Genomic DNA, 19696 nt, shown 5'->3' with positions numbered 1-19696 from the left:
ATTGACGGCAAGAGCAAAGCAGAAACCAAAGAAGAATTGGGTCCATTACTTTTGTACAGTGACAAATTTTAAGAGTAAAAAAGAAAAGAAAGTTCTTTGTCCTGTATAATACTAAAGAAAAATAGATTGGCTGCAGGTGATCTCAAATCCTAATGGAGTGCTATGCTCATTCTATTTTCAGAGTCCCTGTCTGAGTAGGCTGAGCCCTCACTGGAGGTGCTGCATAATTCAAGGTTTTTTAAATTGTTATTTTATTTTTATTTATTCATTTTCCTTGATCTTAGCACTTTCTTCTGGATTCTAAATAGGTTTCCCTTTTGTCTTGAATTAATTTGTCCTTTTGATAGACTGACATGTATAGTGCAAGATAATAGCTCCTTCTGGCTTTCTTTCTTTGCTCCCCTTCATTGACCTTGTATGGAATCTTAATCAAATTAAACCCTGTGTTTTCAGATTCCGTCTGTACAACGATAATGCCACAGCCAGTTTGTAAAAGCTTGTGTAAGCCTCAGCTAAAATATGTTATTGCAAGTGACTATGGAGTCATATGAAGCATCTGCTAGAGACCATGTCTCTGCAATTTTATCATGCAAATCATTTCTGCAGTGCTCTTTATCTGTATGAAATTTTTTTACCCTGTTAAAATCAGTAGTATAATTAATCCCTTTAAACATCAGTCAAGTTAGATGCTCAGAAACACATGGTCTCTCTTTGCCACAGAAAAGGCAGAGTTCCTGTTAGTGTCTAGTGTCCACGAAGTTTACCTATAGATCCATGTCCTAGTCTAAGGGTCCATCAGATCAAAACACAGCTCATCAAGAAGCTGAAAAGAAAGACTGTTTGAACACCATGGTCCCTCTCAACCGTTAGAGCAGATAGTGAAGACATAGTGTCCCTGCCACCTGCTTCCTGGATGAGTGGGCTAGTGGGCTCTGAACGTAGTTAATGAAGTAGTAGGACTTGGGGCTGGAAGATGAGAGGGTCACTGAGAGCTGCTCATGCTGGGAGGTTCAGAGACACCAAACTCTGATTTTTAGAGGACTTTATTTAATACATTTAACAAGAAGCCTTCCCTTCCAAGTGCTGGAGCCTAGTGGGCACCTCACCTCTCAGGAGAACTGTCTCACGCAGGGAGCAGAGAGGCACTGGAGTCCCATCACCAAGGGCCCTTTTGTAATTGTGGCCTAAGAACGATTCTGAAGCAGGTGTGTGTTGGTCTGCCTAGTGGCAAGAGGATGAACCATAGAAATGGGCTATGTTATGGATTAAAATGTACCGTCCAAGTAATGCTAAGGGAACTCTTAATGCCTGTGTGTGCTGAGAACCTAAGTCCCATGGAACATGAAATGGGCCTGTCTGCCTCATAACTGAGTTGCCACAATTAGAGTTGAGTTAGACTCAGTTAGAGTCCGCGAGCATCAAACAGGAGATCAGCCTCCACTGGCCACATCCCCAAGTGGGCTCCCTTCTCCCTACAGAGCTAAGGGAGAAAAACATTTTCAGAGCCTTCGAGTAAAGCATGAAAGATTGCTGTATTAGAGCAACTGTTCTATCTCATGTCTGGCAGTCTCCGGGTGCCTAGTAAATACCAATGGGAGGAGGAAAAAAACGATTAGGCAAGAGGTGATTTAATTTGTATATGAACTTTCAGTTTGTGCTGATAGAACCATTTCTCACCGTCTTTATTTTCCAAGTAATTTCCCTAAAGCAGCACCAAAAAAAAAAAAAAAAAAAAAAGGAAAGAAAAGAAACTGGCTGTTGGCCTTGGATTTGTTTTGGACAACTATTTACCATCCATCACTGAAATGCATTCTCAACAGTTTTATAACCAGCATTCCAAATTTAATATAAAAATTGCAAATCTACTCACCACCCAAATTACAATGCTACCCACCATAGCCACAGGGAGCATCCAGTAAGCCTTAGATAAATTCACCTGCACCAAGCCCTCAGCCCCCTTGAATTTTTAAATAGCAAAGCTATGAAGGCAAAAATAGAACGCTGCCTGCTAGTTTCCTGACCTAGTATGTTATGAGAGACCCAGGCATTTTCACTGTATGGTTTGCATCATACCATTCTCTCCACCTGATAAACAAACAGTATTTAAATCACTGCTTTCAAGGGTAGGGGTAGCTGGGAGCAAAAAGCATCAGAATTTGCTGGGTAGCTTTTCCGGGATATGTGGGCACAGGCGCCACACTAGGAAATTCTGATTCGGTAAATCCAATGTGGGGCCTAAGAGTGTGTAGTTAAGGACCAAATTCCCCAAACGATGCCCTTCGGGCGACTAGTTAATGTGCTGCCTGTCATTTCTTTTGCATCCACCTTGGGAGCATTAGTTGATTTTTCATTATTATAGGTCACCAGTTCTAAAAGGTAATTTCCAGGGACCAATAATCTTGTCAAAGTTAATGACAGGCGAGTTTAAGCCTAGAGAGTGAGAGCATGTGGATTGTTTCTTTGACCACCCAAAACTCTGAAGCATAGCGTAGCTGACGAGAAGACTTCTATAGCAGGGGTTGGACCCGTTTGCACTCTACAAAATGTAACTTCACCATGGGTGATGGTACAGCATGGGTACAGCATGGTTTCTCATTTTAGACATGAGGACTCAAATGCCCAGAGTTTTTTTGCAAGTCGTACCAAGACTTGGGGCGTAGGCGAGGTTCATGTCTCCAGATTTCTAGTCCTTCTTTGTTTTGAGTCTCCTTCTCCATGACCGTGTTCCTTCAAGAAGAGGGAGTTTTCAGAGTGCCCCAGATGAGACCACAGAGAACATGCCTTCTCTGCAAAAATCTGTTACATAAGCAAGTCCCCACGGAGAACTAGAAACTGGGTTTCTTCTGTGAAATGTGTGACAATGATAGGTTCCTGCTATGCTTCCGTCCCTGAAAGGGGCAACTAACATCATAATAAAAGATGGAAAATGCAAGCATTTGAGTTAGTCCAACTGTATAATTATTCTTAAATATGCAATATTAAATTCTCACAAATCTGAAACATTTCTCACTTTCAAAAATCATTGCAGCCCATATGAATGTCCTCAAATCTGTCTTTCCTGGCTCATGCCTAAATAAAATTGAGACTGGCTTTGGGAGGAGTAAGATTTTACGTGGAAAAGTTATAATCCTTATGCCGAATATGACCAGGTCAGTGCAGTCTTTACTGAGTGCCCAGTGACAGTTTTATACCCAGGATGACTCTGAGTTTCAGCACTTCGGTAACAGCAGGACAGCAGCTCTATCAATGGTGTGTCCTCATTGTAATTGCTGGCTGCTCCACATGGACCACCAGCACAGAGGCCTGCCTTGCTCCCTCATTCAGCAGATATTCAAGAAGAGTCACGAATGTGCCCGGCTCGGGGCGAGGCATGTAGCAAGGTATTCATAAATATTGGGGGTGTGCTTGTTCTCATATCAAAGGTCCAAAGGTAATTCATCGCTCCTTCAGTAATTCCCCTAGATTGTTCTGAAGAGTCGCTCCTTCATGCCTCTAACAGAACTTGGAAGAGAATTGCTTATTTGTTTGTGAGTATATTTCTCAGTGACAGCTGTTCTTATAAGGCCTTGGAAGCTGCTATTAATTTTCAGTAGTCAGAAATGCTCCCACCTCGTCAGCTCTGAGAATTATGGCAGCTCTTTGATGAGTTTTCATTATTTGCATTTCTCAAAAGCTGGAGTGGCTATAATTTACAGCCACAGACCCACAGGGGGTGGATGTTTCAAATGCTGTCAGTCATTGTGAAGGTATGTCTATTTGTAAAAGACCAGTTAATTTGACCAATTAGAGTGCCAGATGGAAGAACCCCCCCACCCCCCGGTCTTTAAAAATTGGGTACTACTTAGGTAGCCAAGTGTTACAGGAGTAAGGGAAAAAAAAATGCCTAACAAATGAGGAATGAAAATAAAATACACTTTTAGTAGGTGGTAACAGAAGTCATATGTTTTTCTTTCATTAGTAAAGATTCCACACTTTATTAGTTTTTTTCAGTTTTCTTTCAGTGATTTATAATCTAGTTTCAGCAGCTTAATTGTTATAAAATCATAAAACAGAAGCAAGACTTTTTATCACTCATTTAAATTTTTGTATAAGGGCTGCCTTTATTTATATCCAGAGGAATAGCGATGCCATTTATCAAAATCTGTGCTGTCTGTTGCCTCTGAGACCACTTGGACTTAATAAGGGTCTGGCTAACCTAAAAAGTGAACTTGGCCAAAAGAGAAAGGCTTATAGGAAAAGCAAACTTTTCCATTATGTATAATTTGTCTTCTTGATGGCAGCAGAGGGGCCGACCTATCTTATTATAATCTAGTCAACATTGAAGTCAGGGTTTGAGCGTGATGGGTCTTTGAAGATAATTGGGCTGTGTCAGTTCACTGGGAATCAGAAAGAGAAAAAGCAACTTGGAGATGAACATTTCACTCTGAGATCATTAAGAAATATTACAAAGCAACAGAGAATGCTGACTACGTTGCTGATACATAGATACGTGGCTAGCTAGCATGATGGATGAATAGATTCTCAATGCTTTCATTTTCCTTAAACTGAGATTCACACATAATTCTATAAAGTGGCTGTTAGTTATAAGCAGCTGCTAGGTGTCTTATCTGACTTTGTTGATTGTTCTTCATGTAGATCTGTTGTTCAATCTATAAAATTAGAGGCCCATTGTTCAGAATAAAGTTAATAACGGGTTTTTAGACTCCACAGTCACTGAAGAAGGGAAAGACAAATTTCACTGGAAATTGGTAGGCCTCAGAATTACTGATTTCATTTTTCTAATGGCTTTTATTTCAGTCTTTTTGTCTTTAGAATATGTTTTACTTACTGAATTGCAGAACAAGCTTGTCATAATGTTTCTCTTAGGCCAAAGAAATGTGCTGTTTTATCCTCATTTGTTTGTTTCCTGTGTTTTAGTTTGCATAATCACATTTCATAATTATACAAAGTAGGCCATAGGGCTCCTAAGTTTTCTTCCAGTGTTCTCTAGGACTACCATGTCTTCCACAGATATCCAATTTATTTGATCTTAGTCATGATTTTTAAATTTAACGTACAATTTTCCCATAAGGGAAATGTCTTTACATCATTTCCCACTTCTGCGGCAGGGATAATGGCTGTAGCAGGAAGAGGTACCATTTTAAGGGATTTCTCAGAAAATACTGCATTCCCATTTGTGTCTGTCCTTTTCCTGTTCTACAACCTCTTCAGAAGTCACATGCTTCATTACTGTATTGGGCCCTATTTTCCTTCTACCTGCCTTGGCCTGTCTTCAGATAAGAATGCGGCAAGATCTGCAGGAAGTCAGTATAGTCCTCAAAGGCAGTACAGCCAAGAGAATAGGTAAAACATCTCCTGGGTACCTGAAATGCTACTTCTAAGGTCCCACATAAAATTTTAATCAACGGTACTTGAGATACAGAATTTCAGAGCTGAAAGGGAACTTGAACCTCTTCGTTCAACTCCTTCAGGTTTCACAAGTGATAAAACTAGAAACTAGTTTTCGTACATTGTACCAGCAGCTCATTGCTGAACTGAGACTTGAAATCTGATTGCCCCAAATCCCAGGTTATTAAAAGACAAAGACATATGGTGTTAATTTAACTGTTCCATTAAATCTGTAAAAGAGAATAATCACTTTTTATTGTTTCTGTAAAAATGATGCATGCTCATTTATAAAAATTTCACATAATATAGGGAGAAAGCAACAGATCACCCAAAATCATTCTCTAAATATAATTAATGTTACTATTTAATAAACATTATCTTAAGTACTTAAATGGATAGGCATGGATAAAAGGATGGATATGTAAGTTGGGAAAAAAATTAAAATGAGAAAAAGAAGAAAGAATGCAATACCTTTATAACGTTAGGTTCATTCTAGATATCCTATCTTTAATTGCTAACATTAAATTTAATTTTACTTGAAGGTGTCAGAAGTGAAAGAAAATGAAATAAAACTGAAGAAATTGCTGAACTTCAAATTAAATGTTGCTCTGCCAGAAGTTATAAGTTCTCTAAAATATATGTGACTTTAAGCAGAAGGATTATAAACAAACATAAGAATGTGAGTTGCTAGTTTTCAAATGTGTTTCCATTTTACAAATTATCACTTGTGTTTCCCTTTTATGAACAATCAATTGACTTTTGAGCACGCATTTGAAGGTCTTAGCAGAGGAGTGCAGCTACTCGTATACCCTTGACCGAAGAACAGTCCTTCCTCTAGTGGGGGAAGTCATCCTCTATGACTGAGCAACTGGACAGGAAGCTTCCAGGGGGAGGGACGCACATGGAGCAGTGAGAGAGGAAGGGGACACCCGCCTAGCCAGCCAGATCAGCTGAGTCAGCTCTGGCGAATTGTAGGGTGACAGAGGTCCCAGCCAGATCACTCTCACATCCACCAACTGACTCTTGTAACAAAGACAAAATTAGCACGCTTTAACTCCCATCTTCTGAATTTTAAAAGTCATTTTATATTATTATTTTACATTGTCAAGTTATATAGCATTCACATTCTTTTATACCTAAGCCAGATATATTTCCCTCTTGGTTGTGAGTTTAAACAGAGACAGTGATCACTTTACCATCATTTCTTCATTCCTGAGATCTTTATATGGTGCTGCTCTTGGTTGGTTATTTTTAATCATCCAGTACCTTTTGGAAAAGATGCCCCTTGATGTGTTTTGAGTTTTTACGTGCAGAGAGAGAATGTCTCTCTGTGGCCTGCACACTTGAAAGACACTTCAGTTAGGTCTAAGCCTGTGGGTCACATTCCGTTTCCCTTAGCACATTTCATGTTGGGTTATTTTCTTTATGTACTTTATGCTCATCTGTTTTCATTTTATTTATTCTACTTCTGTTTCTTCTACTGGGACTTTCATTCTAATTAATTTTTTTTTTTTTTTTTAAGCAGGTTGGGGGTAGGGAGGCTAGATGAGGAGTAGGCACAGAGGTGTGGTGGTACTGATTGTTCAGTCAGCTTTCTTTATTTGAGAATAGTTTAGATGCTTTTTGTTTGTTTGTTTGTTTGTTTGTTTGTTTTTTTACCTTTCAGCATGCCCTATTCAGTTTTTGCTGAAAGCCAGATATGGTGTATTGCCTAAAAGGGACTGAGGTAGATGGACCTTTTGGTGTGAGGTTCTAGGTTCCCAGGCTGGGATGCAGGTGGTGTTTCCAGTTTGCTGTAGCTGTGGTTTCGGAAGCTCACCTTTCCCCCAGTGCCCTTGGTTGGGTCTCCCCTAGAGAGGAAACCCTTTGGGTTTTCCTAGAGACTTCTTCAGTAGAATCCGAGGCTTGCAGTTGTTGAGCGAAGTAACTGGTTTATCACAAGGGCAAGGGGGGACAAATATTGGGGATAATGAAGACAGCAGTCTACTGCTTACCTAAACTGCCTGAAATTTTTCTGAATTTCTTTCCACCAGTTTTTTCTTTGTTTTGAGACACTGGTTCCCTTATTTTCTGGTGTTCACGAGGGCTGTGGGGTCACTGTAGGGTCAAATGCTTTCCCTCAGACCTTTCTTCCCGCTAACACTGTGAGCTTCTCCAGGTTCTTCTACCCACGGCCCCTTCTCACCTTCCTCTTTGCTGCAGGTGTCCCCCACCTTCTCCCTGTCCCTAGATTTTTAGCCTCTTTAATCACAGTGTAGTAGGAACGCCCGAGAGTTTGGATGTTTGCTTTGGTGGATCACTCATGGAGCCCGCAGTCTGGAGGTGAGGTGAGGAAGGCCCTCAGCAGTGCTTTCCCTGGGTGCCGCCTGGCCTGCAGTACGGGGCTGTGGCAGTTTCCTAGTCTGGAGACGGAGTGTTTCCTTTTCATCTCTTCTGTTGTTTCTGATGGTGCTTTTGAAGGAGATGAGCTCCACCATCTTTAACCAGAACTGGTTCCTTACATGTTATGGTTTATAGAAGGTTATTTTTGGTAGAATCATACTTTTCAACACGAGACACTCCCTCTGTGAAAGGTATAAGGGGAGAATGGTGGCACTTGTTCTTTATGAAAATGAAATCTTCTATAAAGAAAATTATTTTTCCCTTGTTACCGAATCCCAGTATATTGATAATTTTTAGATGAGTCAGAACTATTTATCTGTGTCCCTCTAGAATTTAGCTATTGTAAGGAATATAGGACTTAAGGAACTGTGATTTTTTTTTTTTTTTTTTTTTTTTTTAAAGAAATGTGGGCCACTGTATTTCCTTTGTCACAGGTGACAGAGGAAATCAGAGGAGTCTCTCCTCTACCTACAGATTGCCATTCACTGTTCCTGACAGTGTTTCTCATGGAAATCAAATCTAGACCATCTGCTAGATTAAAAAATGAGGCAATAAAAATGAAAATTTATGAATATAAAGAACTTGAGAAGAAGTGAAAATGTCCAGGTAATATCTCTTACTTAAAAATCTCTGTGCAACATGAGAAACCAAGCAAGCACACAAAAGATGCTGCTATATGTTGGACATGAATGGAAAAGTCAGGGAGAGTTTGGAATTGCCCCCCTTTTAGCCCATTCTTGTATTGTTAATTTGTTGGAAATAATCACTTTTCAGATGGCACTTTCAGCAAATGATAAGAGTTTCTGTTTCTCATTTGTTTCCTTTTTGTCCATTTCTCTGCTTGTTTTGGCTCTCCACGTACTTTATCCTGACCAGTGGCTCTGGGGATCTTGGTAAATTATCCTTTTAAAAAATTATTTGGACCATTTAATTAATTCACAACCCAGAAATGAAACTTACAGAGGATTGCTTTTGCTGTCTGTTTTAAAATAAATGAGGCAATCAATCAATAAAATAAAATAAAGTAAATGAGGCAGTCACTTCGTACTTGCAGAGAGAAAAAGGCCTCTTATCTATCCTAGGTTTTGAAACTCTTCCGTGGATTTTTATAATATTACGGTCTTGAGAACAAAGCAGTAATTGCTGTCCTCTTTCCCTAGTCCAGGTAAAGACAAGGGTGTCCTTTTACCCTTCTGGAGGATGGGCTGATTCAGGTGACCGTGACAGAATGTTCTGGGTCAACGGCAGCTATTGGTCCCCAAATGGCCTCCTGCACCACCTACCGATGTTCCCAACTCCTTAGCCATTTCATTGCCCTGGATATTTTAATATATTTCTAGTTTAGTATTATTTGGGGGTACTTTAAGAGACATATTCTTTTGAAGGAATATCAGTTTGATATAGGCAACTGATAATCCATCACATGAGAATTCTTACGCTTGGCAGGTAAAGCAGATGGGAATGTATCTTTTGCCCTAGTGGTTGCTTAAAAATGTCAAAAGTTTTATGCAGGGTTTAACCAGGTGAAATTGCTGATATTCAACCATTTTTAACTTACAAAATTGGCAATTTCATCTCATTTAGCCTAAGAGCTTATAGATAGCAAGGGCTAAAAAGCCATGTTAAGATTTCTCTAAAAAAGGAGAAATGGAGGTCGTCTCCGTACTACTGAGAGGAAGAGAGTCGAAGAGCTGTTTCTGATGTAAATGTAATTATTTTAATGAAGGTGGTGTTCTTCTAAATTTATCTCACAGCCTTGCCTTTCTACTTGAATTTGCCTGTGTCCCAGCCCCACCAGTAGCACTGGGGCCCAGGACCATGCCTTGCTATCGAGAATCACATTGGAACTTCTGCTTCTGGTCATGCTCTTCCTCTTTGTGTCCCTTCAGCTACATATAAGGAGAGCCGCCATCATTCTGACTTTTTATGGGGAGAGAAGTAAGGTGATAGGGTCCGACTAGACTTAAGGGTCCCAGGAATACGGCTGGGAGCCTGCCTCCCAGCCCAGCCCCTTACCTGTTACTCCCACTGCTGTCGCTCTCCCCTGTCGTGTTCCTGCTCCCTTCGTGGGTACCCGTCCTCAGTGAGGGGCTGTTAGCTGCTCTTGCAACCACTGTTTAGCAGCTCAACATCATTTTTCTGGTTTGGTATACTTAAGGAAGGGTTACTTTCCTCCATCTGAATACTGGAGCCACGAGGACGTCAAAGGGATTATTCCATACATTGTGGGCCCCCGCTATGGCATCGTGGTGAGACACGTAGAGTCAGCGTCAATTGCTCATGTGGACCCAGCCACCCGGTGACTGCGAACTTTTCTGTGTCACCTAACTCTGGAACTGCATTTCCTTGTCTCTAAAGTTAAATGGGTGAATATTATAGTCCCCTGATTATATGCCTGAAAGTTGTTAACAGGTACCCTTTTCTCCCTAAAATCTGAACGACAGTATTACACATAATTTATACATACTTATTTCACAGGGTGGATATTAACAGCCCCAAATTTTATCCTCCGCTCCAGAATAGAGTATTTGCTGGGGATGACGAGGACATTTAAATGCTTACTTCCCACCCGGTTCAGCTGCCCTAAGTCCTTTTAGTGCACCATTTCTGATTGAGCACGCAAGTGTGACTATAAATTTCCCCTGACAGAAACTACATCACCTCATCAGCCATATAAGAAAATGACAAAACAACCAACTGTGAAAGCAGGCCTGCCAAGGTTCCAGCATCACCGCAGTGGGGAGAAACACACTGTACAAGATAAAATCAGGGCTGGATGAAGCCCAAAAGACACTCTTGGTATACCTGTCTTCTCTAAGCTGCAACATATGGGAAGTGTGTGTGTGCTTGTGAGGCCAGGGTTCCAGAAAACCCTGTGCTTCTCGAAGCCACATCACCAATCCAGGGATAGGAAGAGGGTCCAAGAGGAAATGGCAAGGTGCTTTCTTAGTCATAAGCAGATCTCTAGCAAGTAAGAACAGTAGCTAAACTCTCTGTGTTGTTACTTCACTGAATCTTCACAGAAACCTCGTGAAATTTAGTATCATTTTCTGCCTTTTCAGCAGAGAGTATTTAGGCAGAGAGAAACATGACTAGTCAGCTAGATAGTGGTTGAGCCAAGATTCAGACTAGGTCTGTCTTACCTCAGTGCCCATCGTCTTTCACTTAACCTTGAACCGACTTTAAAACTCAGAGTCAGCAACAGAATTGGAACCTGATGAGAGAGGGAGGAGAAGGCGTGGTGCACCCCATCCCTCCCCAGTTTTCTCTGCTTTGGTAGAGAGAGTGCTAGAGTGTGAAAGGAGTGAATGTCTGCCCAAATGAAGTTAACTTTAGAAAAGGGCCATAAAGTCATCAGAGATACCTTGAAGAGAGTAAAAGGGAGAATTACTCTTAATAAGAAAAAAAGATACCTAATAAAAAATGACCGAAAGAGTTGAACAGACACTTACCAAAAATGACTAACCAGATGGTCAGTGTGTATGTGAAAAGATGCTCAACATCATTAGTCATTAGAGAAATACGAACATGAACCACAGTAGAAACTACTGCATACCCACCAGAATTGCTAAGGTGAGAAGCCACAGCACTAGATCTTGGAGCTAATGGGAAGCAGTTGATCTCTCAGTCACTACTGGTGGGAGTGTCAGGTAGTTAAACCACTTCAGAAAACCATTTGATCATTTCGAGTACAGCTGAACACTTTCATACCCCAAGATGCAGCATTTTTACTCCCAAGACTCTGACCAGCAGAAATCCCCGCATAAGTTCATTAGAATGCCTTTGGGAAAATATTCACAGCAGCGCAATTCCTAATGGCCTAAAACCAAAAGCCCAGTAACGAAAGACTGTTGAACAAATAAATGGAATATTCATGTAATGGAGTAGTACACTGCCACAGGAATGAATGAGCAAACTGTTGACACACACAGCAACGTGAATGGATCTCACAAACATGGGGCAGCGTGGCGAAGGCAGGCACCAAGGAGTTCGTGCTGCATGGTACCATTTACATAAAGTCAAAAATAGGCAACGCTGAGCTGTACTTCTTGGAAGTCGGGCTAGCTAGGGTCAACCTTTCTAGAGTTCGGGAGGGCATGACTGGGAGTGCTTGGGGGAGTTCCTGGGTGCTGGGCGTGTCCTCCTGGTGGCAGTTACAGTGTGTTGAGATGTTGAAAATTCATCAAGTTGTTCACTTACGGTATATTCTTATACTTTAATACTGAGTTTTGAAGGCACTATGTGTATCAATGCCAGTTCTTAATTTTTGATTCCCGCTGTGGTAATAAAAATTTAAATCAAGTAAGAGATTTGCATATATATAAAACAGGGATTTGTGGCATGTTGTGGAAGAAATATTGTTCATTTTTTCTTGATAATTCTTCATTGACTTCTCGATTTGTCTGCACCCGACCAGGTGAGGAAGGCAGGGCGTAGTGAATTTCATCAACACCAGCAATTACTGCTGCTTAGCATTCATTCAACCAGAGCAGCACTGGCTGGTCAGGTTCTCACCAGATTATACAGTTCTTTCTTGCCTCCCAGTCTATAATAAAACTTATCTTTTTATTACAATTTTAATACCTCCAAGAAGAGAAGCACAAAGAAAATAACTATGAAATCCGAAGACCTGGCTCAAAACAAATTCTGAACCTTTATTCTCTAAGGAACGAGGTGAAAAGATTCAAAGAGAGGTCCTCTTTTCACACAGGAATTCTTCATTTGTAACAGCAGCTATAAAAAGGCAATATGGAATGTTTAAAGAACCTGAACAATGGTCTCAGAACTATTTTATAAAATGTTCAGGTAGTGTGCAAGTTAAGTTTTCACATTCTTAGCTCAGCACAAAAATAATTGAATTCTAGTGTAAGAAGGGGACTAAAAGAAGAACAAACTTGTGTTTTAACAAATAAACTTGTGAAACACCATCTGGCCAAGCATCTAATACGTTGCCTGAGACAAAATACTGAGACTCAGATCTGTTTTTTTCCTTTGAGTCCCCGTCCCTCCTCATTTGACCGTCATGGAATCTTGCCCTGTCTGTTCAAGGTCACGCAGTCAGTTGGTGACAAAGCAAGGGAAGACCTGCCATCTTTAAACTCCCAACATCTTCCCCTTTTTGCCCCATGATAGTGACTCTAAACAATAGATTAGTAAACACCCAAGGGTCATTGGTGTGATATTAATCCATCTCTTATAAAATATGTCTTTCAGCTTGCTACCCTTGAGTTCCCTCCAAAGAAACTATTTGGAAACAAGGATGAACGTGTGATTGCTGAGAGGCGAAGTCACTTAGAGGTAACGGAATTAAGCTTTTCTTTCTCTGGGTAGAAATTGTGCCGTCTGATTGACCAGTTAGAGTTGTTCATGTTATAAACACCATGGCTCTTGTTCACGGGCGTGAAGGTGCAGCTTCATTAACACCAGAGGTGGCTGCTGTGTACATGAGAAAGTAACAGTATCCGTCTACTCGAGATGTAAGCCCTTATCCCCCTCTGGTCTAACAGAACGTTTTTTTGGCTTGGGAGGAGATAACATTTATTCTAAGGGTTAGGAAGCAGGCTGTGGGTGAGAACTAACTATTCACAGAGACAGATGGTCTGTAATAGAGAATGAGGTACAAAAGCTTGCTGAAAAAAAAAATTTGCATTAATTAACTGAAGATATATAGTATTGCATTATTGTTACTTTTTTGAGAGAGCTGGAAGCAAAAAGACACATACCTATTTTAGTCACAGTTAGGTTTTGTTTGGCTTATTTTAATTTCATCTTCTGAGCTGGCTACATAGAGAACTTTGGTTCAACACAACTGTTGTTTTTCCAAGGGACCCACTGCCAGTGGGCATTGTGGGCTGCTTTATGTGGTTTGTATTTCTTTTCAAGGTAGAGTCGCTCATTTGGTTGGAATCTGATGCTAACGAGGCTGAGTCTTTGTGCAAAGGCACGGTCGCCGGTGTCCTAGGTGGTATCTCTTGCCACCGAGGTGGACAGGATGAAATTACAAATAGCTGACTGCAATCTCCTGTCAGCAAGCTTTCATGGGACCTTGCAAAGTCCGCTTCACTACTTTTTTAAGAGGAATAATAATAAGACCTATTGCAAGTGAAATCAAGTAAGAGAAGGCCCAAGAGAGCCCCTTCTGAATGCTGAAGTTCTACATAAAAATGAGGTATTATTCTCATTCCTACTGATAGCCAGGGCGACTTAATGCCAGGGAACCAAGGATTCGGGAAACATCCAGAGGCTGGGAGGGTCCAATGAGAGCAAAAGAGGAGGAGAAGTGGAAACCAGTGAGAAATGAACAATTATGAGACTGTGGCCCACAAGGGACAGTTGAGTGCTTTGAGATCCTCATCTAGAACTTATAAAGAAAGACTTTTCCAGGGGTAGCCATGCTTCCCGGCCATTTGAGTTCTACTATGAGAGAGACGTGCTCGAAGAAGTTCTGGATTTATGATGTCTGAGCCTTGGATGAGTCATGGCAGATTTCTGAAAATCATTCTATGAGTTGGCACGACCCTGACACCCAACTGAAGAACTTGCCTTCAAGGGAATGATGAGCGTGGTGAGCCTGCTCGATTAAATTCTCTTAAAGGTCTGTTGTATCATAAAAAAAACGTAAAAATAACGATAGAAGTGGGTTTGGTTTTCTTTTCCGAACCTTTACCTGCCTCATTCATCTAGACTTGTCTTTAATGGGAATGTGGAGGATGATGGGATATAGAAGCAAGTGTATGAACCAACAGGAAATAGACTGTTGCCATGCTTAGCTTCTCAGGGCTTCAGTCAGAAGACACATTGGCACCCTGAGTGCTGTGCATTTGTGAGCTCTGCCCTTGGTGAACTCTTCTCTTTCCATTCTAGCCTCCAGGGTCAGAACCCAGCTCAGGGTCCTCTTTCATTCCTGGTATTTAAGCAGACCCACGTTTGTTCTTTCAGTCTTTCCTCCCTAGTCACTTAGCCCTACTAAAGCCATCAACAGAGCTGAGGAACAGAGTTCTGTGTTAATGTCTCTGCCTATGCAAGGACCCCTTCCATTGCTTGTGACTGTTACTTGTGGCATCAGCCTTTAAAGAATGGATCCCACACCTCGTGGAAATAGGCACTTACGTTTTAAATTAAATGTATTTCTCCTAATTTTGATGGTTAAATATTAGCATATCATGTCCTTTTCAAGAGCGAGTATAATTCAATTTCACTTTAATGGAAAATTAATCTGAGATTCTTGAGTTAATTTCCCACGACTATTGTGACTTTATTTTTTTCATCAAATATCAGAAGTCACCATTTGATTTAGTGTTATTTTCATGTGAAAATTAACATAATTACTTTCCCTGAGTTTCCCATTTGATTTAATTCAGTATACATTTATGTAATTCCTTATACATGCTGGAGACAGTGCTAGGTGTTATATAGACTGTAAAGAGAAATGAGACATTTCTTTCCTTCTAAGAGAATATATTTAAATTTCCTTTATGAAACTTGACCTAGAGATAAACTAAATACATAAACATATACAGAAAATTGGATTTCGGTAGACTACGTGTGAACCAGTACACACTAGTATATATAGTGTTTGCTCAAAAGGAATTGTCTTACAATTTTTTAAATCCAGACATGCCACTTTATAAACTGCCTCACCCCAAGTAGGCTCTATAAAGCAGTATTTTGAGCAGGTATTCATTATGTTTTGATCTACCTTTTTATTAAAATGTGTCCAAAGTTTGGACTTTCTGTCTGAGTTTATCAGCAGAAAGTATAAAGTATTTTCATCTCAAAGACATAGACACTCCGTTGTCACCACGATATATAACCTGTTACAATAATTATTTGTAAAACCGGTGGGTACTGATAGGAATTTCTAACTGTCATGAGATGCTTGGGAAACGGATTTTCTTCCTTTGGAAAGAGTGGTATTAGCTGTGCATGCGGCGGTGGTGGTGTGGGTGTGGGAGCCTGGGGGTGTAGCATTGCCTATATGGCCCCATAAAAAGCCATCGAGAAGGTGACAATGGGAGGGGGAGGGGTAGAAATATGGCCTCCGGTGCGTGTCTCACTGATAACCTTGTGTGCGCTCCGCTCACTCAAAGTTATTGGGCCAGCTCTAGTTGGCCTCTCATGCTGGAAAGCCCACCCAATGCTTTGGTTCCCAAAGAGCTGAAGAATCTTTGAAGGTTTGTGAGACAGGAGGATCTCTCTCTGGCTTCCCTCCTGGTAGCCCTGGAGGAACCAGTTCTGTGCAGGTGTGCCTGTCCTGGGTGGACCCTGCCCTCAAGTGGTCAGAGGATTCTGATAGCCACGGCCCCCACACAGGATGTGCCTCCCAGGCTCATACATCCCTTCTTGTAGCCTGGACAGCAGCCCAGGAGACAGACGTTGGCAGATATGATAGTGGAGGTGATAGGAAACAGATACATCGGTCTCTGATGAGCTATTTTGACCAGAAAGGTTCTTCTTACTGTATTTGAAGCCAGATACATTTACCATTAGGTCAAACCGTAAAAAATTGCCATTGTTGTAGGTCGGGATGGTGCAAAATTGGCAGCATCGTCTGCTTCCACGGAATGCTCCTGCTATCTCTCATTTCCTAGGGATTAACTGAGCACTGGGCATGAGCGAAAGGCTCATATGTCATGTGCTCCTCCCACTTAGCTTGTGAGGTAAGCTCTATTATCATCTCTGTTGTACAGGCAAGGAAATCAAGTCCTGAGAAGGATAGAGAAAGGTCTTACACCTGGTCACAGACAAAGCCTCAGCTCGTACTAGAACATCCTTCAAAGCAAGCCCCTCTCTTTAAGAATTAGCATGCTCTAAGTTTGGAACGCAGCTGGGTCTTCCCCTAAAGAAATGGCTCCTCCTTTGAAAAAATATCTTCCAGCATTATACCACAGTGTTAACTAAGATCCGCTGCCTGGTTATTTATTCTTTTTTTTTTTTTTTTAAGATTTTATTTATTTATTTATTTGACAGACAGAGATCACAAGTAGGCAGAGAGGCAGGCAGAGAGAGATAGGGGGAAGCAGGCTCCCCGCTGAGCAGAGAGCCTGATGCGGAGCTTGATCCCTGGACCCTGGGATCATGACCTGAGCCGAAGGCAGAGGCTTTAACCCACTGAGCCACCCAGGTACCCCTGGTTATATATTCTTCACTACCTTTTTTTTCCATTCAGCAATTGAGCACCTACTCTATGCCAAGCAGTGTTCTACAACTGCAAAAACTCTAGAACAACACAGTATTTCTCATCTCTTTTGTCCTCATCTGTTAATTGGACACAACGATAAGAGTGACCTTTCATTATAACCTTGTCTTTTTTCATTTAAGGAAAAATGCTTATCGTTAATTGTTGATTTTTAAATATTTGCTTCATGGCTCATCAAAGGTTCTGAATCTCAATTTCTTCTGCTTTTGTGTATTTTTAAGGCGTATCTTTAGCCTTGATGTCACATAATTCCTATGCAGATTTATTTCCTCTCTGAATTACCAAAGAGTATAAACTCAGAATATCTTTAAAGATATTTTTGTGACTTTAAATATTACATGCAAGTATTATATATAAAAAACATATGTAGTATATTCTTATATGTATATCCAAATGGCTATCAAATGGAGTTTTTTTTTTTTAAGATTTTCTTTATTTATTTGACAGCAAGAGATGGCGAGAAAGGAAACACAAGCTGGGGGAGTGGGAGAGGAAGAAGCAGGCTTCCCAATGAGCAAGTAGCCTGATGTGGGGCTCGATCCCTGGAACCTAGGATCAGGACCTGAGCCAAAGACAGACGCCTAAGGACTGAGCCACCCAGGCCACCCCTCAGATTGAGTTCTAATAAGTAAGATGTGGTATGATACTAACACTAGGCCTTAACCACAGCTTTAGAATATACTGCTTCTCAGACTTCAGTGGTAAAGAACCAATTATCTATACTTGATCATTTATCAGTACTTTTGCAAAATGAATGAGAGTTAATTACTAGAAATGTGAAATGAAAAAATGAAATAGAAAGGTCATATGAAATGCAAGCAGAGTTCTTTTATTTTTTAAAGATTTATTTATTTATTTTAGAGAGATGAGGGGAGCATGAGTGGGAGGGGCAGGGGGGGAAGAGAGAGAGAGAATCTCAAGCAGACTCTCTGCTAAGGGGCTGGATCTCATCACCTTGAAATCATGACCTGAACTGAAACCAAGTGTCAGACTCTTAACCGACTGTGCCACCCAGGTGCCCCCCTTTTTATTCCATGTAGATTCAGTAGACATGAAAATTCTCTGTCACACTGCCATACAAGAGTCTAAAACACTTGTTTGATTCTATAATGTTCAGGAAATCTCACCTCCATTCCTGATAAGACTCCTGTCACTGTTTGGCTTTATGTCTCACACCTCCGCTGTTGCACTCTTAAGTTACTTGAAGGCAACAGTATTGACATCTCACTGAATTCTTAACTATCCCATGGTATTTCACACATGCCTCACAGACTCATTGAATTATTCAATGAATATCAGAAAATCCGTCCACATTAACCCCAAATTAATGAGTTTTCTGTTTTACTTTTGTTGATTGGTGAGAGGCGCATTTTTTAGTTACGAATTTCAGGGAACATTATCATCTACTTGGAGACGTTTCTGCTAATCATCTTAATAGTCCATCATTTCAAGGAGTGATCTGTAATTAATGAAAACAAGTGAAATCCTCTAAAATGATAAAGCTTTCAAGAATAATATAGCCACCTTTGGAAGTAAGAACCCAAGAGATTTCTAGGAAGTTTTCTTGAAAGGACTAAGAACATGCAGCAAGCCCAAGGCTACTTCTTTACTTCTTCCCCATTTTCATCTCATAAGCTAAGGCCTTAGTAAGGGTAAAAAGCAATATGGTAACTAAGAGTGTGGGCCTTGGGGCAGATCATCCAGTCTTCAATCCCTGTGCTGCCCTTTTGGGGTCCTTTAATGTCACTTGATCAGTTTCCTTATCTGCAGAGTGAGGATAAACACACCACCACCACCTACCTAGAGTTGATCTTACGGTTCAAGGGGGTCCTGTACATAATGTGGACTCTGCTCCAGAGAAGACTCCAGGCCTCTGGGTGCGACAGTGATGGCAGTGAAGCTAGTGGTGATGGCGGTGCTGATGGCAGTGACGGCAGCGACGGAGCCCTTACAGCATGTTATAGACATGCTTGCAAGCCAGGAAAGGACAGAAGAGCTCCATCCGCCAATAGCTGTAACATGTAACAGTATGAGTATCTCAGTTTGTCACCTGTACTGGCAAAATCAGCATCTGAGGGCAACGACACTATCACGATGGGGGTGTTCGTATTCACAATGGCACCTGGAGGATGTCAAGAGTCTCTCCCTGTAATGCCAGCCTTTCTTTCAACCTGTAAAATTATAATCTGAAAACTAGAAATGTGTTCTGACAACTTAAGCGTGGTCAAGCTGTTCTCCATTGTGAGGAAAGAGAAGAGGTGCAGGATCATTAAGAAATGAGCTCACTTGGGGGCACCTGGGTGGCTCAGCGAGTTAAGGCTCTGCTCATGTCATGACCTCAGGGTCCTGGGATCGAGCCCCACATCAGGCTGTGCTCGGCGGGCGGCTGCCTCCCCCCCTCTCTCTGCCTGCCTCTCTGCCTCCTTGTGATCTCTGTCTGTCAAATAAATAAATAAAATCTTTTTTAAAAAAAAAGAAGAAGAAAGAAAGAAAAGAATAGAAATGAGCTCACTTCCTCCACAGTTCTATAGCTTCTGTTCCCAGCTGGTCAGTTCTCCTCGCGTGTGTCCTGGGTTACTGACCGCACAACTGCCCACCGTGGGGTCCCCAGCTGATACCCGCTATAGCTCCTGAGCTTTTGCCCCTGAAAAACTAGACAGGTGTCAGTGCTTTTCAGCAGAAACCCCCAGAAATATAGCTCTTTTTGAACCATGTTAAATGTATCGA

At 41.2% G+C, this 19696-nt stretch overlaps 1 protein-coding gene across 3 annotated transcripts in view; it reads left to right on the top strand.

Moving 5' to 3' along the window:
- Positions 1 to 19696, top strand: part of KIF16B (kinesin family member 16B) — a 277612-nt gene that overhangs the window by 231852 nt on the left and 26064 nt on the right. For all 3 annotated transcript variants that reach the window (XM_032351450.1, XM_032351451.1, XM_032351449.1), the window contains one exon: positions 12985 to 13068. In XM_032351450.1, the coding sequence (XP_032207341.1) occupies positions 12985 to 13068 (84 nt within the window). The remainder of the gene's footprint in view (positions 1 to 12984; positions 13069 to 19696) is intronic.

This window comes from Mustela erminea, chromosome 7 (assembly GCF_009829155.1).
Source record: "Mustela erminea isolate mMusErm1 chromosome 7, mMusErm1.Pri, whole genome shotgun sequence".
Lineage (NCBI taxonomy): Eukaryota > Metazoa > Chordata > Mammalia > Carnivora > Mustelidae > Mustela > Mustela erminea.
Note: the sequence above shows the minus strand (reverse complement) of the source record. Positions and strands in the feature narration are given on the sequence as shown.